Source organism: Myiozetetes cayanensis, unplaced genomic scaffold, assembly GCF_022539395.1.
Source record: "Myiozetetes cayanensis isolate MyiCay16 unplaced genomic scaffold, myiCay2020 scf20-37, whole genome shotgun sequence".
NCBI classification, from domain to species: Eukaryota; Metazoa; Chordata; class Aves; order Passeriformes; family Tyrannidae; genus Myiozetetes; species Myiozetetes cayanensis.
Window position 1 is genome coordinate 15,056,010 of NW_026087412.1, and position 21,680 is coordinate 15,077,689.

Genomic DNA, 21,680 nt, shown 5'->3' on the forward strand with positions numbered 1-21,680 from the left:
CCTGGGGTTTCTTCTGTCCTGAGTTACCCTGGGATCCTCCACTCTTGCTCCAGTGGAAGTGGGATGCTGCTTTTGCCCACAGGGGGAGAGGTGCAGCCCCTGTTTTTTGGGACATTTGTGCTGTTGCAGTGGGTCCATCTGGCACTGCCTGACTTGGTCCCTTTGAGATGGTGCTCTAGGAGAGCATGGGTGAGTGTAGGGGGGGTTCTCTTTGCTGTCTCTCCTCATGCTCAGCAGATCTGGGAAAAGAGGGCAAAGGGACAGGGCCCTTCTGGTGCTTTATGTTTGTCTGTGTCTCTCCAGCATAGAATATCCTGAGTTGGAAGGAACCCACAAGCATCCTGAAAGAATGGGGTGAAGGTCACTGGTGTTCAAGGCTGTTTTATTTTCTTGCTTCACTTTGGAGGCAGGATTTGGAAGTCCTTATGCAACCTGCCCTGTCTGGATGGTGCCAGCGTGGAGCTGGCGACACTCACTTCATAGCCCTGGGGGTTCCAAAGTGTGAATCAGAGACTGTTTTTCTCCACTGATGCTCCTCCAGAAACTTGTAGCGAGTGGAAAGTCCCAGTTCCTGGTGTTTCTGTGTTGCTCTGCCAGTAGATCTGCTGCAACCTTCCTGGTCCAGCCTCCCAGCCCTTGCCTGGCTCTGCAAGAGTGAGTCAGCTCAGCCAACAGCATCTCCTTGCCCGGCTTCGCGAGCCCAGCCCACGTGTCCTCCTAACAGTCCAACTGGCAGAGCGATGCCGGGTGCTTCCTGACCTCCTGCACCCCTCCCTGAGCGGGCACGGGGGCTCTGCTGCTCTGCAGATGTGGTAGGTCCGGGCGGGAGAAGGCTCAGCACTCCTCTCTTAGGTCAGGGTTTGCAGTGCTGTTGAAAGAAAATTAAATTGAGATATGAATGATCAGCTGGATGGGGAGGAGGGGAAGGGATTCAACTGGGGGCAGGATTTTGTTTAGGGGTTTTTTTTGGTGATTTTTCTTTTCCTTCACAAAGTTGTAGTGCTTTTTCCTGCGTTTGTCAGGCGAGGATTTTGCTGGGATGTGTTCTGTGTCAGAGAGCTCAGGGTCGCGGTTGCTGACTGGAACAATCGATCTTTTATTTATTTGTTTATTTATTGCCGGGGACAACTGAAGCAGTAAGTTTTAAGGCTTTAGCTGTTCTGGAGGAGTTTTATTTAGAGAAACAGCCTGATTTCTGTCGCTGTGTGATTGACACAGGCTCCTGTAATCCTGTTGCCATGTGGGCTCTGCAGCAGAGCCCTGGGATCTCTCGCTCCGGTGCCCAGGTCACCTCGAGCCGTTCTCTGGCACTTCCAAGGTGCTTCTGCCCAGGGCTGGTTGCCATCTCCTGCCCTGGAGCTCGGCTGCACATCACACAGCCTTGGCACACCCCCAGCTCCTCGCCAGCAGGAAAGACGCAAACTGCAGCTTTTTGGGCACTTCCTGCTTTCCTTCCCTACCCTGTTCCTTCCTGTTCTGTCCCGCTTCAGAAAGGTCTTTGGTCCCAGGTGGCACCCAAAGGTGGTGGGCTCCCCTGGCCAGTTTGATGGCTGGGTAGGAGCCAGGGCTCTGTAGCAACAGGGCACTCAGGCTCAGCAGACTCATCCCTCAGCAGAGCCCTGGGAGGGGGATATCACTGTCCTGAGGTGGGTTTGGAAGGTGACCAGCTGGAGCCTTCTTAATCCCTGGAGCAGTGAGGTTCCCTGGGACCTGCTCAGTGTGCTGAAAGCTGCCTTCTGGATTGAGTGCCTTCTGTATTATTTTTTAAGCATGATAATTACACTGCTGTGATTGCCAAGGTAGGGGCACTCCTGCCAACGTGGTGCTGCCTCCTGCCAGCTGATGTCTCCTGTCTTGGGATGGGGAGAGCTGCTGCAGTGAACAGCACAGCCACGTGGATCCAGCCCCATCCATGCTGCTCTAGGGGTGGATCCAGCCCCATCCATGCTGCTGGAGAGGTGGATCCAGCCCCATCCACGCTGCTGGAGGGGTGCATCCAACCCCATCCATGCTGCTCTAGGGGTGGAGATCCAGCCCCATCCACGCTGCTGGAGGGTGGATCCAGCCCCATCCACGCTGCTGGAGAGGTGGAGATCCAGCCCCATCCACACTGCTGGAGGGGTGCATCCAACCCCATCCACGCTGCTGGAGCTGTGGGGTTGTACCAGTGTTGCCCTTTCCTTGCTGTTTGCCCCCCAAAAGAGCCTCCAGCAGGTCCCTGCTGCCAGGCTGTGGAGACCTCGTGTCGTCGTGCTCCCAGTGAAGTGTCCTCCAGGAAAGCCCTGCCGTGGGTGGGTGACTGCAGGGCTGGTTTTGGAGGAGCTGCTCTCCTGCAGGCACCGGGAAGGTGGCAGGCTCTGTTTATCTCAGTTGTGTTTGCTGGGGCTGGAGAGCAAGTGTGTGTTAGCACACAGCAGATGGGCCTGGGGAATAGGTGCTGCAGACAACCCTGTTTCCTCACTTGCCTGCCGGGAAAGGAGCCAACCAGGCTTTTTAGGGAGAAGTACAGAGCGTGGGCAGGCTGTGGTCGGGTTTCTCCTGCTGGTTGAGTTTGTGAGGAAGGTGTTGCTGGGGGGCAGAGGCTGCTGCCACGATCCACCACGTGGTGATATGAGTTGGGCCATGGGAAGACAGGTTCCAACCTGGTCCCTCTGGGATCTTTGGACCTTTAACTTAAGCCTGGTGATCCAGGCAGGGACTGGAACTGTCCATGAGCCCTCGCAGGAGTCTGGGGGCAGCAGGCTGTGGGCTGGTCGCCAAGTCTGGGGGACTCGTGTCTTGTGGGGGACATCTGAAGATCCATGTCCAGTGTGATCTCCCATTTCTGTGCCTTTCCTGGTAGTTTTCAGGGAAGACTGTGGCTGCTGGGCAACACGACATGGTGCAACAGCAGGCAGGGAAGTCTCCTGCCAAAGCTTGTCACACCGGTGGCCTGGCCACTGCAGGACCTTCAATGGCCTTTCTGGAAGGTTTGTTTTCCTGGGAAAGTCAAGTAGGTGCAAATCCTAGCAGCAGTTGGGCAGTGTTAGGAGCTGACTCCTGTGGCATGGGGAGAGAGGAGGGGACCAGGAGGGGGACAGGGTAGCCCAGGAGTGTCACAGCTTAGAGGAGAGCACTGCAGTGTCCTGGCTCCTGCCTCCCTTCCTGCTGCTGAGCCTGAATCTCCTGCCTGGCCAAGTGAAACGATGCTGCCTTTCCTGAGCCTGCAGCTCATCCCTGTCACCACATCAAACAAGTCTGGTGATGCAGCTCATCCCACTGTCCCCTCGTGTGGTACTTCTGGCTTTTAGGTTATCCTGGGTTTTCCCTTCTCTGTGGGAAGGGACAAGGTGATTCTTTCCATGGTCCTGTGGTGGCTTTGCCTGCTGGGTAGGACCACGTGTGTGGAAGGGCTGTGTGCAGCAGGAGGGTTGGTGGCTGGATGTGCAGACCCTCTGGAAGCACTGTGGCATCTGCGTTTAGGGGTGGGTTTTTTGGAGGCAGGGAACAGCATGGAATGCTGCAGAAGGATGGCCGTGGATGGCACAGATTGCTGACAGGCTTCACTTGCCTTTTGCTGATGCCTGTGGTTTGATGGACCTCACCCAGTAAGACAAATGGATGTGACAGGATCACAGTGCCCTTCGTGGCTCCATTTGCTGCCGGAGCCGGGCACGGAGCTCCTTCTCCTTCTCTACTTGAGGAATGATCTCCCTTTCAGACATTGTGCTGCCACATGGGAGAGGGATGTGCAGTGGTTCTCAGCTGTAGGACTTGAGGCAGAAAAATCAATGTTTATATTTCTCTTAGCTGGGAATAACTCCAGTAAATAAATACCTTACAAAGTTCAAACGATGCAGGCACGGTATATGAACCAGAATGAATTTTCAAGCTCTCTCTTGCAATAAAATGGATTTCTTGATTTCAGGCTTTATTTAGAGAAGTGTTTGATTTAAGAAGGGAGTTGAAGGTTATATCTGATCTCTGTGAGGCAGAGCTGCTCTTCCAGTGGCTGTGGAGTGTGGTCTGAAAATGTGGTTGGATTGCTGCTGCTGCTGCTGGAGTGTTCCCAGGAGAGTTTATCATCTACCAGCCAAAGGGAGAGTCACCATCCTCCTCCCCATGGGGGCTCTGGCTGCATCCTCTGTCCCCTGAAGACCCTGCTGCTGCATTGCAGTCTGCTCAGTGCCTTGGGAAGCTGGGTATGCAGGTGCTGCTGCTGGGGATTCTGGAGACCAGCCAGGACCCAGGTCCTTCCACGGGCGTCTCGGAGCTTTCTGCACCTGCCCTCTGTGGCATGAAATGTTCTCCTTCCCTTCTTTGTTCCAGCCAGTGTGGTGGTTGAACTGGGTTGTTGAAGGGGTGCTAGAGAGGGAGCCCATGAGGTGCAGCTCCCGTGGTTTAGGCTGCTCTTTCCTTGGTCTGTGAAGGCCTGAATTTGCTGCTCCCAGGAAGAGCTGAGGGCATGGGGTGGACTTGGTGGCTTCTCCTGCAGACTTGGCCCTGCCCACGACCTCAGGCAAGCAGAGCAGGGTGGAAGGGGTTGGAAGGGGAGCTGCTCTGCTGGAGAGAGGCACAGCTGGCCTGGAGGTTGGGTTCAAGGCTGAGTTCAACCTCGTTATCTGGGAGCAGGAGTGCCTGGAGGAAGGGCTCTGGCTCGTTCTGCACGTTTACCTGAGGGAGAGCTGGGTTGTCCTTATGTGAAGGAGGAGGAAGCAGAAAGCTCTGCTTCAGCCCCACCTTTGCTCCAAGCTCCAGGAAATGACCCCAAGCAAGGGACAAAGGGCACCAGGCAGGCTGGGATTCCTTCTGCAGCTCTCAGAGTGTGCACACGTGGCATCCCCTTCCTGACAACACCAGGAGGGCTGTGGGCAGGGAGGGCTGCTCCCTGCAGCCCAGAGGTTGCTGTGGGCCCTGGAGTTGGTGCTGCTGCTGTGCTTTCTGAAAACTGAACCTGCCCAGAAAACGAAATTGTGACTCCCTGCCCTGGGAAGGGGTGACTCGTGCGCATGTTGGACCTGTTCTCCCATCTGGGTTTCTGGCATTCCCAGGCAGCACTGGAGGTTGAAACTGAGGGCTGGTGTTGACTGCAGGGCTCTGTGGCCTCTGTGCTTCCCAGGTAAGAGGGGAGGCAGCTGGAGCTGGGACACAGTACCCCTCTTTGCTGAGCTGGGAAGCTGCTGGTGAGCTGTCCTGGCCACCAGTGCACCACGACCAGCTTTAGCTGCTGCTCCTGGGCTGGCTGGGCCAGGCTTCTGGCCCTGAAACGTGTAAGCCAGGTAGAAGCACCTCTGTCCACCTCAGCCTGCCTTTCTTGGCTCGGTGGTGTCTGGTGTGGGATAACATGGTTATTCCAGTGTGGATGAGTGGTGTGCCTGTGGTGGGGAGCTGAAAGGACAGGAGGGAGGTAGGAACAGAAAGTGAGACAGAGTTGGGCTGGAGTAGAGAAGGAGGAAAGAACTGATGGTGGGAACAGCAAAAAGGCAGAGCAGGGTGTCACTCTAACTCCAGAGTTACAGATGACCTGCAGACACACAAAGTTGCCGAGGCTGAGTACAGAGATGGCGTTTGCTCACTGGGGCACATCCCCACCATGAGAGCAGGGTCGGTGGGGTGCTGGGGCTGTTTCCTGTGCCCTTCCTGAAGTGTTCTGGGTGAAAGCCAGTGCATTGCCATGCACTTGGAGAATTTGTCAGTGCCAGAGGAACAAGTGCCTGGAGAGCAGTGACTGCACTGCTGGTTGTTCTCTCCCTGGAAGCAAGGGAGAGCCTTGGCCTCACACTGTCATCTTCTTCCTTGCAGCCACTCCCACTCTCCCGGCTCCATGGCTGCCGTCCGTGAGTGGTCCTGCACCCGCTGCACCTTCCTGAACCCCGTGGGCCAGCGGCAGTGCTCCATCTGCGAAGCCCCTCGGCAGAAACCCGACCTCAACCACATCCTGCGGCTCAGCGTGGAGGAACAGAAATGGGCCTGTGCCCGCTGCACCTTCAGGAACTTTCTGGGCAAGGAGACGTGCGAGGTGTGTGGCTTCACCCCGGAGCCAGGGCCCAGCGGCTCCCCCTTGCCCGTCATCAACGGCATCCTGCCCAAGCCCACTGTGCTCGTGGAGCCCAAGGGCACGTCCAAGGAGGAGGCTGCCAAGGCGGAAAGCAGCAGCGAGGACTCAGAGGGGAAGAGCCCCGACGAAGCGGAGCTGGAGAGCGGCTGGGCCTGCCAGCGCTGCACGCTGCACAACACGCCCGTGGCCAACTCCTGCTCCGCCTGTGGGGGCCCACGCAAGCTCTCCCTGCCCAAGATCCCCCCAGAGGCGCTGGTCGTCCCTGAAGTCATCACCCCGGCCGGGTTTCACATGGCCCCCTCCACCCCACAGCCTTCGGTCTCTGCAGAGGTCTCTGATGGTGACGCTGCAGCCACCCAGGGCCCCGTGGCTATGGAGCAGGAGGCCCAGAAGGTACCAGCCTTCAGCCCCTTCTCCCCGGGGCTCCAGAACAACCCTGTGCCCCGAAGCCGGCGGGAGGTGCCCCCCCAGCTGCAGATGCCGGGCCCCGAAGCCCCCCAGCCTGCGGCCCCGAGCGCCGCAGGGCAGAAGGGCTCTCCCCAGGGCCAGGCCAGGGCCGCCCCCGCCACCCGCTTCCCAGAGCTGCTGTCCAACAAGCGGCTGAGCGTGCTGGAGGAGGAGATGGAGGTCAGCCCGTCCCACTGGAAGTGCAGCTCCTGCTCCCTGCTCAACTCCGCCGGGGCCGGCAAGTGCGAGGTTTGCAGCACCCAAAAAGGCAGCGACACCATCAACGTGGTGGGCGACTCGGTGAGGTTCACCCCGTGCAGCCCCTCCAGCCCCGACTTCACCACCTGGTCCTGCTCCAAGTGCACCCTCAAGAACCCCACCCAGGCCCAGAAGTGCAAGGTGTGCGGCTCCTCCAAGCTGCACGGCTTCCAGGAGCACGGCCCGCCGGGCGAGCCGGCCCCGCGCTGCCCCGACTGCGGCGACAGGGGCGGCTGCTCCTGCGGCTCCAAGGCCCCGTCCGCACGCAAGGTCGCCCGGCTCTTCCCGGCCCCGCTGCCCGGCGGGCAGGACAGGCCGGGCCAGTGGGCCTGTCCCGCCTGCACCCTGCTCAACGAGGGCAAGGCCAAGCACTGTGGGGCCTGCCACACCCCCCAGCAGTACATCACCCAGCGCAAGGGCCTCAAGCCCCTCAAGAGGAGGGAGAGCATGCACGTGGAGAAGAGGCGCCAGACGGACGAGGGGGAGGCCAAAGCCCTGTGGGAAAACATCGTGACCTTCTGCCGGGAGGTGAGTCCTGGCTGGGCGAGCCTCGCTCCTGCTCTCTCTCGGTGGGGGGACCCCTTTCTGCCTCCGCCATGGGGCTGGGGCACTGCCTGGCACAGGGCTCCATGGAGTTCCAGAGGAGATATTCACTGGCAGCAGCTGGGTGCTGGCTGTTAACACTGAAATGTCGTATTTCATGTTGGTGCAGAATAATCTCGGGGGTGAAGACAACCCATACAGTCCATTCCTGCTCCAAGGGTGAGGAAGTCTAAAACCTGGTGCTAAACCTGTTGACTCTGAAACCTCAGCATATTTTAAATCAGTGAGGGAGAACATCTGGGATGAAGGGCTCACCCTGATGTGGTCATACAGTTCCTTCCCTGTCCCAGGGTGGGGAAGGCTGGGGAAGAAGAGTGTGCCCAGGTCTGCAGGTGGCACCACTGTCTGTGGGCAGCAGCTGTCACCTGTGGATGCAAGAAGTCTGGAATGCAGCAGGCAGGAGCTCAGGGCACAGGCAGAGGTGCAGGCACTGCCAGCAACTGCAGGTGTTTAAGAGCCTTGAGCTGGGCCTTGGCATTCCTGATTTGGGTGCTGTCAATGCACAGGTGCAGCACAAGTGGCTCCCCCCTGTTCTGGGCAGGCCAGCTGAGGTTTGGCTGTAGGCTGGCTCCAGTTCAAGGGTCTCAGGAGCATGTGCCAGCACCTCCCCTCCCACTTTGAAGTGTCTGGCTCAATCAGTTAGGTTTCAGCCTCAAACACAGCTCTGATGGCCCCATTTTTTCCCTGAGTGGCATGAGATGCTCCTGTGAATGCTACTTTCTCTGGCCTCCTTCTGGGGGAAGCCTCCAGCTCTTCTGGACCAGATGGAAAGGGAGTTGCAGTCCCATTTGGACGTGCAGACAGGGATTTGTCTGCCTGGTCTGAGAAGCATGTCCATGACTGTGTCTCCACTGCACAGTCCAGGGACAGGAAGATACTTGGCTTGGGGGGAAGCTCTGAGAATGATCCTGTTTTGGGGTTCTGGGCTTTTAAAATTGCTCCACGTCCATGCTAACAGGCGTGGGTGTCTTTACAGCAGAGAGACCCAGATTCTGCTTATCCCCTTCTTTTAAGCAAGTGAATAGCCTCTTTTGTAGGCAGAGAACATCTGTTACTTCAGGAATCAGGCCTGAAGGATGAATCATGCTGATGGCCAGGCTGAATTAGCAGCTTGGCACTGCCAGGAAGGGGAGCCTGCCTTGACCCATCCTGCTCGGTCAGAGCCTTGGCTGAGCCCCTTGTGCTGTTAGATCAGTGCGGGCTATCACCCCAAAATCCCCCTCAAACTGAACCTCTGCTCTACTCTGACACTGTTTAGAGGAGTCTCTGCAGTCCAAGGGAGGCCTGGCAGCAGTGGGGGGGCAGTGCTGCTCCCACCCTCGTGCCTGCTCTGCTCCCAGTGTCCCTGCAGCCTCCCACCAATGCTCCTGTTGAGGCTGGTGTGTGGGGCAGCCTCCAAGCTTCCTTCTGTCCCAGTAGTTCCCAGGCTGTTCATCCTTCCCCTGGAGGAGTGTCAGGCTGGCCAAGTTCTCCTCTGCCTGTTGTCCCCCTGCCAGGGGGACATGTCCTGTGGAGCAGCCCATGCTGTTGCTCCCTGTCAGGATTTCTGGTGGAGCTCCTGCAGTGAGCTGTCCCTCCTCCATTATTCCAGGGGTGCCTGTTCCAGCTCTTCTCAGTGTATGGTCCCCTAATTAGCTTTACCCTTTCTCTTCAGTCTTGGGACAGAGCAGAGCTGACCTCTTCCACCAGAATCACAGAATGGTTTGGGTTTGAAGGGACCTTAAAGCCCATCTTGTTGCACCCCTGCCATGGGCAGGGACACCTTCCACTAGACCAGGTTGCTCCAAGCCCCATCCAACCTGGCCTTGGACACTTCCAGGGATCCAGGGGCAGCCACAGCTTCTCTGGCCAGCCTGTGCCAGGGCCTGCCCACCCTCACAGGGAAGAATCTTCTCCTAATAGCTAACCTAAATCTCTCCTCTTTTAGTTTAAAACTGTTCTCCCTTGTCCTATCACTACCTTCCCTCTTATTTATAAGCACCCTTCAAGTACTGGAAGGGGCTCTCAGGTCTCCCTGGAGCCTTCTCTTCTCCAGGTGAGCCCCCCCAGCTCTCCCAGCCTGGCTCCAGAGCAGAGGGGCTCCAGCCCTCGGAGCATCTTTGTAGTCTCATCTGGACCTGCTCCAGCAGCTCCACATCTTTCTTGTGCTGAGTCCTGGAGAGCTGGACACAGTATGAGGTGGGGTCTCAGGAGAGCAGAGTAGAGGGGAAAATCTCCTCCCCGTGTCCCTGTGGCCCTGCCCAGCAGGTTCCTGAGGAGCCCAGAGGTCCATGTAGGAGCCCAGAGGGCCGTGTGTGAGGCCAGGATGTGACGAGGTGAGGCTGCTGGCAGAGGTGGTTTCTCCTCAGCTGCAGAGAGCAGATGTTCCCCCGAGAGAGCAGCGCACCCTGGGACATGACAGCTACGAGCTGAAAAACACCCCTCTGCAAGAGAGAAGCTGGAGGTGCTAATTGAGGCCCCACAAAGGAAGCATTCACACAGCATTGCCACAAAAGAGGAGGACAGCTATTAGTTTGGTGTGCATAAAGCTAATTTAAATGAGAGCCAGCTTTTGCTGAAAGAATTTAATTTAATTTAATTAACAATAACAAAGAAACACCTGTTCTTATTTCACCCCTTGTTAGACGGTCTGAAAAAGCTGCCCTTCTGCAGTTGGTGTTCTGTGTTACCATCCACGTGGGTGATGCCTCTGGGATCACCTACCCTTCCATCCATCCTATTTATTTGTTGCACAGCAGCTATTGCAGGAGGGCTCCGACCTGGGATACCCTCCCTCTGGAATTGCTTGTCTGGCTGAATCCAGTTGCGAAAGCTGCCCCTCACATCCCCCATGGATGTGCCTGGGGGTTTGGCACGGGACTGCCAAGCCCAGCGTGTCCCCTCTGGAGCAGGGACAGGGCTCTGGCTGAGGAGTGTTTGCTGTGCCAGGTGGCTCCTTGCAGGGTTGCTGTTTGCAGGCTTTGCCACTTCTAGAGGCAGCCAAGACCCCCCACAGCCCAGCTTTTAGCACCAGCACAAGGTGTGAGACAATCCCTGCCCGGGGAGGCTCCTGTGAAACAGAAAAAGGCAGATTGGAGTCCCGTTCTGGAGCTTGGGGCTGGAGAGGTGAGCTGGCCCTGGCAGGGCTGAGCGCTGGACCTGAAGCACAAAAGCCATCTCTACTGCTGCCAGCAGACACCTGTCCCAGCCCTGCTGCCCTGCAGTGCTGGGGAGGGGCTGTCTGGGCTGGGTGGGAGGGCTGGGAGTTCTGCTCTCGCTCTTGGGGGGCAATGGGGAGCTCCCTGTGCCCAGCCAGTCCCGAGAGGCCCCAGCTGACGCTCTCCTTGCCTTTTGCTCCCACAGAACAAGGTGAATTTTGTCGATGACAGTTTCCCCCCTGGGCCCAAGTCCGTGGGGTTCCCGGAAGGTGACAGCGTGCAGCAGCGGGTCAAGCAGTGGCTGCGGCCCCACGAAATCAACTGTAGCATCTTCAAGGACCGGTCGGTGAAGTGGTCGGTGTTCCGGACGCCCAGGCCCTCGGACATCCTGCAGGGCCTGCTGGGAAACTGCTGGTAAGGGGGAGCGAGCCGGGCTGACACCCCCTGCCCCTTCCTCCTTCCCCTCCCCTTCTTCCAGCTCCAGCTCGGCCCCCCCAGCCCTACTCAAACCCATTTATGCCCCCAGGCTGTAGCCCATGCTCTGCCTCACCCCTTGCCGCGCGCTGCATGGCCGGGCGGCTGTGCCCGCTGCCCGCCCGTGCCCCGCTGAGGCCGCCCCGCGTCCCGTCCCGCCGGCAGGTTCCTGAGCGCCCTGGCCGTGCTGGCCGAGCGGCCCGAGCTGGTGGAGAGGGTGATGATCACCAGGACTCTGTGCTCCGAGGGCGCCTACCAGGTGCGGCTGTGCAAGGACGGCACCTGGACCACGGTGCTGGTGGATGACATGCTGCCCTGCGACGAGTGCGGATACCTGCTCTTCTCCCAGGTCCGTGGCACCCGGGGGGAACGAATGGGGTGCTGGGAGGGGGTGGGAGGCTCATCCCAGGCTCTCCCAGGAGAGGACGGATGGAGGTGCTGCTGGGGTTCGTGTGGAGGCCCCTGCTCTGTGCTGTGTGGGGTGTTTGGAGTCAGGGAATCTTTAAGGTTGGAAAAGGCCTCCAAGAGCATCAGGTCGAATCCTCCCATGCCCACTAAGCCGTATCACAGAGTGCCACACTGACTCATTTTTTGAACACTTCCAGGGATGGTGACTCCACCACTGCCCTGGGGAACTGTGCCAGGCCCTGACCACTCTTTCTGTGAAGAGATTTTGCCAGTATCCATCTAAACCACCCCTGGCACAACTTGAGGCCATTTTCCCTTGTCCTATGGCTGGTTTTCTGTGAGAAGGCACCAACCCCCACCTGGCTCCCCCCTCCTTTCAGGGAATTGCAGAGAGCCAGAAGGACCCCCTGAGCCTCCTTTTCTCCAGGCTGAGCCCCCCCAGCTCCCTCAGCTGCTCCTGCTGCTCCAGCCCCTTCCCAGCTCCGTTCCCTTCCCTGCACACGCTCCAGCCCCTCAGTGTCTCTCTTGTCGAGGGGCCCAGAACTGCCCCCAGGGCTGGAGGTGCCCCAGCAGTGCCAGCACAGGGGTGGGCACTGCCCTGGGCCTGTGGCCACACCACAGCTGGGACAGTCCAGAGACCTTTGTCCTCCTTGCCCACCTGGGCACACCTGGCTCATGCTCAGCCACTGCTGACCAGCACCCCCAGGTTCTTTCCTGCTGGGCACTTTCCAGCTGCTCTGCCCCAAACCTGGAGCTGTCTGGGACTGGTGTGACCCAAATGCAGGACCCAGTACTGAGCCTGGTTGCACCCTATTTGCAGCTCAGGACCCCGCTCTTTGCTGTGCTCTTAAGACAGCTGAACTATTTGAGGCCGTATTCACATCTATTTAAATCCCTTCTGGCATTTTCCAGGCTGCAGTGGAGAAGTTTCATTCACAGTTGCTTTTCCCTCACTCCTCTCTCCACCGCAGCCACTTCCACTTGCAGGGAAATCTGTCCTTATTCTTCACAGCAAAGGAAAACGTTTTTACCCTGTGTTTTGCACTGCGAGGGGCTGAGGGAAAGCTGTTTCTTTGCTCTGCGGGGACGTCTGGCAGCTTGGCTTTGCCAGGGAGGGACCATGGAGAGGGAGGGGACGGCACATGGAGCAGCCTGTTCCGACCCAGTGCCCGCTTGCTCTGGGCACACCGGGGTGGGATCTGCTCGGGTGAACGGAGCTCCCTCAGCCCCTTCAGGACGTCACCACGAGCTGTGCCCACCCTGCCTGCCAGGCCCAGGGGCTCTTGCTGGGATCACGTCCATGAAGGAGACTGAGAACGTCTTTATTGAAGCTCAGGCGGCAAAATCTGCCAAAGAAAACAAAGTGCCACTGTCAGGAGGAGCCGGGGACTGCTGGGTTGGATTTCGTTCTGCAAATCCCAGTCCTCTGGTTTTGGACACACAGCCCCAAACAGTGTCATGTGTAGATTGTGTCAGGACAGGACTCTGTAACTTTGGAGAAGGGAAGAAGGAGGCTATGTCTACATTCTGCCTCTCCCAGACAGAGAGGATCCAGATGCATTTCTTTACTTGAGCATAAGATTTACCTGTCTTGGGTTCTTTTGTTTTCCATCCATCTTTCCTCTCTTATGAATTTCAAGTTTGCTTTGGGGTTTTTTTTAAAGATTGAAGGTTTTCACGTGGGCTGGGCTTGCCTTACCTCTGTTTCCAGGGGCATCTGAATCGTGTCGAGATTTTCTGCTGAGTGTTCAGCTGTGTGAGCTGGACATGGGGGCTAAAAAAGGAAAAGCAGGGTTTTAAAAATAAAAGAAAATCAGGCTCTTATCTGAGCTCCCTGGCTGCGGCTCAGGCAGAAATAAACAAAATGGATTTTGTTGAGTGAGGGACCCAAAAACCAGCAAAAAGCACTTGTAAGCTCTCTTTATCCATCGGAAAGAAATCTTCACTGCCCTCCTTTCCTCTGCCAGCTCTTGGCTGCCACCTGTGAGTCACACACAGTCACAATGTCCCAGTGATTTTCCCTGCTGACCTCCAAGCACCGGATACCAAACCCCATTTGTTGGGAAAAAACTTGCATCTTGTAATTAGGGCTTGTAATTACTCCCTGTGCTGGAGAGGAGAGCTTTGCTACTCCAAGTTTTTAGAGCTTGTCCTTGAAGCAGTGTCTGTTCCATGGGTGAAGTCTAATCAGTCCCACAGCCATGTGTGCTCTGGGCCATCTCCTTTGACAAAGGGGTGTTGGTTTTGGTTTACAGCAGAGTTCTAGCTGTTCCAAATGTGCTCCATATCACAGAATCATAGAATCTCCTGAGCTGCAAGGGACCCACAAATATGAGTCCAACTCCTGGCCCTGCACAGGCCACCCCAGCAGTCCCACCATGTGCCTGAGAGCGTTGTCCAAGCACTCCTGAAGCTCTGGCAGCCTTGGTGTCCTTTTCCATTATTAAACTGTTTTAAATCCAGGTTGAAGGCAGACGGAAGGGCCTGTACCGTGGGCACCCACCCTGCCAGCCTGACTGCTGGGCCCCCCTGGGTGCAGCTCTTTCAGCATCTGGACCTCTTGGATGTGCACTCCAGAACTTATTGCCAAGGGGAATTAAACTGTGCAAACAAAACACCGAGCAGAGAGTGAACAGTCTCAGTGTTGGCCAAGGGTCAAGCTCCTGGTGGCTTGGCCTTGCTGCTCCTGCCTCTCTGTCTCCTGTGGCAGCGGGAGGGCTGGCAGGGTGGGTGAGAGGGGCTTTCCCAGGTCATGGCCGGGGTGTGATGTGTCCCTGCCTCTCTCACAGGCCCAGAGGAAGCAGCTGTGGGTCGCTCTCATCGAGAAGGCGCTGGCCAAGCTGCACGGTTCGTACTTCGCCCTCCAGGCCGGGCGTGCCATCGAGGGCCTGGCCACGCTCACGGGGGCCCCCTGCGAGAGCCTGATGCTGCAGGTCAGCTCCACCAACCCTCGTGAGGAGCCCATTGACACTGACCTCATCTGGGCCAAAATGCTGAGTTCTAAGGAGGCTGGGTAAGACGAGGCAGGAGGGCGCTGTGGCAGGAGCAGGGGGGTGAGGGGGGCTGCTCTTGTCTGAGGGGTCTCAGAGGAGAGGGGCTACTGCATTACCTGGGGTGGAGCCCACCACTCCTCTGGAGCATTGGTGGAGCTTCCCCTTGAAGCTCTCCTGTGAGTAATTCTCATATGAAATGAAGATCCTGGGAACTTCCCCATGCACTGCTCTCCTGCAGGAGTCTGGAAATGGCACTGAGCCTGCTTGCTTTGCTTTGAGTGTTTTTGTGTTGTGAGGTGCGTGACCCTGCATGTGTTTCCCACCCATCTTTGCTGGACACACCTGGGCATGGCTAGAGCCAGCCTAGAGGGGACAGAGCCAAAGCAGAGAGCTCCTGCTCATCACTCTGGCAGGAGGGCAGTTGGGTTGGTTCAAGGCCGAGGTACAGGGCTAAATGGGAGGTGGGTAACTCCCAGCATGTGGTGTCCCCCCAAAACCTGACTGGTGCAGACCTCCTGCCCCAGACAGTCTGTCCTTACCCCTGCCCAGATAGACCACCTGCCTTTCTCTGTGGCTTTCTGCCAGGCAAGACCCTGGGGCCTGGCAGAGATGTGGTGAGGTTTGGGCAAAGCTCCACAGAGAGCTCAGCACACACAGCCTGGGCTCAGTGTGCACAGGGCAGGTGGAGGGAGCTCTGCCCAGGGCTGGGCACTGCCTGGGGAGTTCACAGTGTAATTGTGAAGAGTGAGCATCCAGGAGCTTCCAGGGGGGAAGCTTTCCTGTGCCTGGAGCGGTAAGGACGAGCTTCCCCCCGTGCCAGGCCCGGCAGGACACCGAGGGTTTGCTGTCCCTGTGCAGGTTCCTCATGGGCGCGTCCTGTGGAGGAGGGAACATGAAGGTGGATGACGTGGCCTACGAGAGCATGGGGCTGCGGCCTCGGCACGCCTACTCCATCCTGGACGTGAGGGACGTCCAGGGCTTCAGGTGAGCACAGGTGCCCCTGCCACAACCCCAGTAGAAACCCTGGGCACTGAGGGCACGCTGGGCAAGACCTTGGAGACTCTTCAGTGTCCCATCCCGGGGTGTCACAAGATTCTGTTGTCACATGAGTTGTCCTTGTGTGGTGCTGGCTCCACATCCCGGTGTAGAATGGTTCACAAGAGACAGAGGGTTGAGTGGAACGCTCAGCTCAGCGAGGTGGTCAGAGCATCCCTCCCTTTGGAGGGAGCAGGGATAGAAACAGGAGCTGCCCCCACAGCCAGGGTGCTGTAGGAAGCCGCATTTTCAGCCATGTCACTCAGCAGAACCCCATCCCCACAGCACCTGGCAGGACAGGGAAGGACAGAGGGAGCAGCAGGACAGGGACATCTGGGGCAACAATGTGGGTGACAAATTAGGTCTGGGTTGCTGTGAGGGGTTTGGGAGGCAGGGGCAGAAGGGGTGGGCTGCCCTCTGCGTGGGGCTGGCTGTGTCTCCCATTCCTCCTGGGCGTCTAACCCCATTTACCCCTTTCCCCAGGTTACTGCGGCTCCGGAATCCCTGGGGCCGCTTCTCCTGGAACGGCAGCTGGTCCGACGAGTGGCCGCACTGGCCGGCGCCCCTGCGCCACGACCTGATGCCCCACGGCAGCAGCGAGGGCGTGTTCTGGATGGAGTACAGCGACTTCATCAAGTAGGCACAGGCTGTGGGGAGGGAAGCTGGGCAGGGACTGAAAATGGGACAGAGGGCCAGTTGGGTCAGGCGGGAATGGGAATTCCCAAGGGATGCGGTGGACCTGCAGCGTGCTGGGGTGTGGGGACAGAGCCATGTACCCCCCTGGGGCTGAACCAAGCTTCCCACAGGTATTTTGACTCCGTGGATATCTGCAAGCTCCATTCAGACTGGCATGAGGTGCGTGTGCAGGGCATGTTCCCCAACAAGGCCAGCGGGCCGGTGACAGTGACGTCGCTGACAGTGTTGGAACGTGCAGCCCTGGAGTTTGCCCTCTTCCAGGAGGGCAGCAGGTGAGCTGGGGGGGTTCAGCCTGGAGAAAAGGAGGGCTCAGGGGGGACCTTTTCACTCTCTGCAACTCCCTGACAGGAAGGGGAGCCAGGGGGAGGTTGGGCTCTGCTCCCAGGGAACAAGGGACAGGAGGAGAGGAAACGACCTCAAGTTGTGCCAGGGAAGGTTTAGATGGATATTGGGAAAATTTCTTCGCAGAAGCAGTGGTCAGGCATTGACACAGGTGGCCCGGGGCAGTGGTGGAGTCCCCATCCTTGGAGGGATTTAAAAGCCATGTGTATGTGGCACTTGGGGACATGGGTTAGTGGTGGCCTTGACACTGCCAGGGGAATGGTTGGACTCGATGGCCTCAGAGGGCTTTCCCAGCCTTAATGATTCCATGATTCTCTGGGCCCTGGGGTAACCCCAAACACATCACCTTCTTGCCACACGGCCCCTGCAGGGTCACAGAGCCCAGGGATGGGCTTCCATCACCATGCACTTCATCCAGCTCTTTGGAACTGCTCATATTTTAGCTGGAACCCGATCCCTGAACCTGAGCTGGTTCCTGGGGCTGGATTTTTGGGGCAGTGGGATGATGGGTCTTCCTTTGGACCTGCCATCCTCCTGTGGCCTGGGTGACATGTGACCCTTCCCTCCATTGCAGGCGGTCAGACACGGTGGACAGCCACCTGCTGGATCTGTGCATCATGGTTTTCCGGGCCACCTTCACCAGCGGGAACAAGCTGAGCCTGGGCCGGCTCATGGCCCACAGCAAACGAGCGGTCAAGAAGTTCGTCAACTGCGACGTGATGCTGGAGCCGGGCGAGTACGCCGTGGTGTGCTGTGCCTTCAACCACTGGAGCGCTGCCCTGGCCGGCCCTGCCACCCAGGGTGAGGGGCTGGAGGGCACCTGGGGGAGGCAGAGGGGCCAAAGCCCTTGATCCTCATCGTGAGGACTTTGCTGGAGGTGGAGGTTGCATGCGCGTGCAGCGACCCAGCAGCACACCCTGCTCGCGGGGACTGTGGGCTTGGTGACAGCCTCCCTGATTGCCCCTTCCTCCGGGTGTCTCCACAGCTTCCAGTCCCACCAGCAGCCGACCGGCCACCGATTATTCCAGCTACATCCTGGCCATCTACAGCTCCCGCCTGGTGATGGTGGAGCAGGTGGAGGCACAGCCCACCACGCTGGCAGATGCCATCATCCTGCTGACTGAGAACAAGGGCGAGCGCCACGAGGTGGGTGGGAGGCACAGGGTGGGGACTGGGCCCCTGTGGCTGCAGTGGGGAGGGGGGTGATGCTGCCAGTGGGAGCCTGCACCCTGCTCTGCAGTGTCCTCAGTGTGGCAGAGTTGTGCCAGTTCTGGTTGCCACCCCAGGGGTGCCCACCCCCTTTGCCCCCTGGGGCAGCCCAGCAGATGGGCAGCCGTGTGCTGGGGACAGGGGTGCCTGGAGGCTTCATCGCCTTCCCCTGCTGTCCTCCCCAGGGCCGTGAAGGGATGACCTGCTACTACCTGACACATGGCTGGGCAGGGCTCATCGTGGTGGTGGAGAACCGGCACCCCAAGTCCTACCTGCACGTCCAGTGCGACTGCACCGACAGCTTCAACGTGGTGTCCACACGCGGCAGCCTCAAGACACAGGACAGCGTCCCCCCCCTGCACAGGTCCGGGGTAGGCAGGGGCGGGTCAGGGGGCTGCCCTGGGGGCTGGCAGGGGGCTGGCAGTGAGGCAGAGCCTGGGAGGGAGGTGTGGGCAGCAGTGGGATTGCCAGGGCAGCGGTGAGATTGGTGGGGCAGGGATGGGATTGGTGGGACAGGGAGGGGATTGCTGGGTCAGGGGTGGGATTGCCAGAGCAGAGACCACTGCCCTGAGCCCATCGCTCAGGGAAGGGATTGGTGGGACAGGGAAGGGATTGCTGGGTCAGGGGTGGGATTGCCAGAGCAGAGACCACTGCCCTGAGCCCATCGCTCTCTCCACAGGCAGGTGCTGGTGATCCTGTCCCAGCTGGAGGGTAACGCCGGGTTCTCCATCACGCACCGCCTGGCACACCGCAAAGCCACCCAGGCCTTCCTCAATGACTGGATGCTGACCAAGGGCACCCACAACCCGCACCTCACGCCCGAGGTGGCGGGGCTGCACGGACCCCGGCCCCTATGACGAAGCGCCTCCCCCTCCCCACCCGGCTCCCCCATCACTGTCCCCGAGCCCCTGGCCCGGGTGCCCCCCCGAGCCGGCAGTGCTGAGCCAGGGGTAGAGCTGGGGGGTCCCTCCCAGCACTTTGTCCCCCGAGCTCTCAGCGCCAGGACCAGCCCTGCCCGCTGCCCCCGCCCGGCCCCGCCGGCCCCCGCGCGCTTCAGGAGGAGCGCTGGGGGCACGGGGCCATCTCAGGATCCCCCTGCCCCGAACTTGCGCTGGGCCCGGTGCCCTCTGCCCACCCCGGGGGGCAGTGGGAGAGGGTGGGGCTGGAGGTTGCCGTCAAAGCCCTTCCCAGGCACCACGCTCAGGACTCTGCCCCTTCCTGCGGCGCCAGGGCGCTGGTGCTGCAAAAAGAAGAATATACCTCTGATGTCTGTCCGTCTGTGTGACCCTCCGTGTGTCCCCGGGCCCTCCCGCTGTCTCGTTCCCCCATGTCCCCTCCCAGGACCAACGTGGCACCAAGGATGGGCCGGGGGGTGCCGGGGTCACCCTGCCGTGGTGCTGCCCATGCCAGGGACCCACTGTGGTGCCCGGACTCCCCGTCCACCCCCACCTGTCCCGGCTGCCAGGCTTGGGAGGAAAGGGCACAGGGATGTTCTAGAAAGCTACTCTGAGGGGTTTCACTGTAATTGGGGTGAAACTCAGAGGGGCCCCCTCCGCTGTGGCTTTGGGTGGGAAGGGGTGATGCTCATGGGGGCTGTGGCAGCAGGGACCCTCCTGTACTGTCACACAAGTGTTACTATGCAAAGGCGGCCGGTGGAAGCAGTGCCTGGAGAGAAGCCATGGCCCGAGCTGGGCTCAGCCCCCTGGGCACTGCCCTGCAGGGGCAGCAGGTACAGACCTGGGGGCGAGGAGCAGGCCCCTGGTGTTGCCGTGTGCTGGGGAGGGGGGTGATTCTGGGGGGGAAGTGGAGAGCCCCCTCCTTCAGAGGCCGAGTGAGCACAAGGTGAAGGCTGCGAGGGCCTCGGGGTGCTGCTGGTCCTGTGAGTGCTCCGGGCTGGGGGCTGATCCTGGTGGGAGCTGCTCCCGTGCTTTCAGGGCACTGTGGCTCTCTGACTTGGCACGTGTGTGTGTGTGTGTGTGTGTGTGTGTGTGTGTGTGTTTTGGGGGTCCCCTGTGTACCCTCTCCTTCCCGAGCTGTGTGGACCTGCAGCTGGGGGGGGGGTGGGCAATGCTGGACCCTCTTCTGGCAGGGACTGTGCTGGGGGGCACCCTGCACCCCAAACCCTGCACCAGCAGCTGGGCTGGGCAGGGATGTGTGTGGGGCCCTGCCCAGCCTGTCCCTCTGTGTCCCCCACGGGGTGGGCTGCCCTGGCACCCTCCTGGCCCCCCCAAGCTGGGACTGCTGAGCCAAGCTCTGTCTGTATTTTTGTTTGTCGATCTGTTTTCTCTCTTTCCAGCTCCTTTCTCCTCGGGATGATTTGTCCTTCACTTTTTTTTCTCCTCTCTCTTTCTGTCTTTCTGAGCTGTGAATATTTTTAACCCTGTAAATACTGTCCAGCTCTTCAGAATCATAGGATATTTTATCAATTGTAAATCAGATCAGTAATCCCTGTATGATACGAATTATCCATGGGTGGTTTTCAAACTCAGGTTCTGACGGACCAAATAAAGTTTTGTTTTTTACTGAAGCTGCCTGGTTTTGTTGTGGAACAGACAGCAGAGATGAGGGGGGAGGTTTTAGGGTCAAAACAAAGGATCTTGAAGGCATTTCCATGAAACATCTGGCAGTGTGCTGGAGGGAGAGCTGAGCACCAAAAAAAGTGGGAATTTGAGTTTTGAGGATTTTTTTTTAGCTGCCCTTCGGGACGGGGGGCCAAGAAAGGCTGTGCGGAGACACGGGAAGGGACGAAAATAAAGCAAACTCCAGAAATTCCCGGTAAACCGAGTGGCAGGGCCGAGCAGGGCTGTGCTGTGGCCGGGAGAGGGCACCCACCCACCGCCCGCCTGGCCGGGCTCCCCCTCCCCGCCCTCCTGCCTCAGTTTCCCCACCCGCACCGCGACGCGGCCGAGGGCTGGCGATGGTGCCGCGGCCGTGACCGCTGCCTCGGCGGCACCGGGGCCGGGCTGGGGCAGAAGGAGCAGCTCTCCCTCCTCCCCGGCACCGGGGCAGCACCCGGCTCCCTCCCGAGCCGTTTGTCCGGCGGCGAGCCCGGCTGGCGCGGGCAGAGCTTTCCGGCTGAGCGGAGGCGGCCGGCTGTGTGCCAGCCCGCGCTCGCCCCGGGTGGGCACCTTGAGACCAGTAGGGAGAGACAGAAGGAGAGGATTTCGGTCTTTCTTACAGCGACTTGTAATAGATTTTTCCGGGCGAAACATCTTTGCATTCAGGAGGCCCTGTCACAAGCCATCAGCCTCAGCCGGGGAGAAACAGATGGAGAGTTAATTTTGGCGGGGAGGGCACTGCCACGCTCCCTCCTCTCCCTCAGTCTGTTCGGGGAGAGGAGCCGGGTTTAACCCTCGCGGCCGCCGTGGGAAGCTGCTGCCTGGGCCCTGCTCCCTCCCGGCTATCCCGGTGGGTCGTGTGGCCGCCACGGGGTGACCCCACGTGTGACCGTGGTCCCCCCATCCCGCTCTGAGCCTGCTCAGAGCCAAGGACAGGCCGGGAAAATCTCAGCCCCGTGACCTCGTGGTGGCGCTTGTCGTGATGACCAGCCCGTGGTGGGTGACCGAGAGCCGTGTCCCGGTGAGCCCTGTGCCACCCAACACACCGGGGGCAAATCCTGCTGTGCCGGAGCTTGGCACGGCAGTGCCCGGTGCAGCCGGGGACACTCGTGTGAGCTGGTGCGTGGAGGGGACACGTCCCAGGAGCAGGTGCGTGGGTGGCAGTGGATGGCAATGATGCTGCCTGGGACACTGGGACACTGTGGGGAGCCCTGAGCACACGGGGCTGAGAGCTGCAGTGTGGCCGTGGAAGGGGTGGAGGTGAAATCCAACCCTAATTGGGCCCGATTCCCAAGGGCAGAGGCAGCATTAACAGCTTTATAATTACATATAATTGTGTGGCAACAGAGAAAATTGTGTTTGACACATCAGCTCCAGAGCAGGGTGTCATTTAATCGGGAAATTTGTCATCCCTTGGCTCTGTCAGTCTGGAGTCTGAGCTCGGAAGGGGGAGGTGGGGATGGGCAGTGGGAACCAGTGGGGA

At 59.2% G+C, this 21,680-nt stretch overlaps 1 protein-coding gene across 10 annotated transcripts in view; it reads left to right on the forward strand.

The window, feature by feature from the left end:
• The window catches only part of CAPN15 (calpain 15), a 58,955-nt gene extending 38,789 nt beyond the window's left edge, over positions 1-20,166 (forward strand). For 9 of the 10 annotated variants that reach the window (XM_050317615.1, XM_050317614.1, XM_050317613.1 and 6 more), the window contains 11 exons: positions 5,782-7,270; positions 10,688-10,896; positions 11,122-11,305; positions 14,154-14,377; positions 15,216-15,341; positions 15,876-16,028; positions 16,199-16,360; positions 17,005-17,231; positions 17,416-17,576; positions 17,825-18,003; positions 18,319-20,166. In XM_050317615.1, the coding sequence (XP_050173572.1) occupies positions 5,782-7,270; positions 10,688-10,896; positions 11,122-11,305; positions 14,154-14,377; positions 15,216-15,341; positions 15,876-16,028; positions 16,199-16,360; positions 17,005-17,231; positions 17,416-17,576; positions 17,825-18,003; positions 18,319-18,496 (3,292 nt within the window). In that variant the 3' untranslated portion in view covers positions 18,497-20,166. Of the gene's footprint in view, positions 1-5,781; positions 7,271-10,687; positions 10,897-11,121; positions 11,306-14,153; positions 14,378-15,215; positions 15,342-15,875; positions 16,029-16,198; positions 16,361-17,004; positions 17,232-17,415; positions 17,577-17,824; positions 18,011-18,318 lie in introns of all 10 variants that reach the window. The other variant, XM_050317621.1, reaches the window with a different exon arrangement.
• Positions 20,167-21,680: the final 1,514 nt, after the last annotated feature.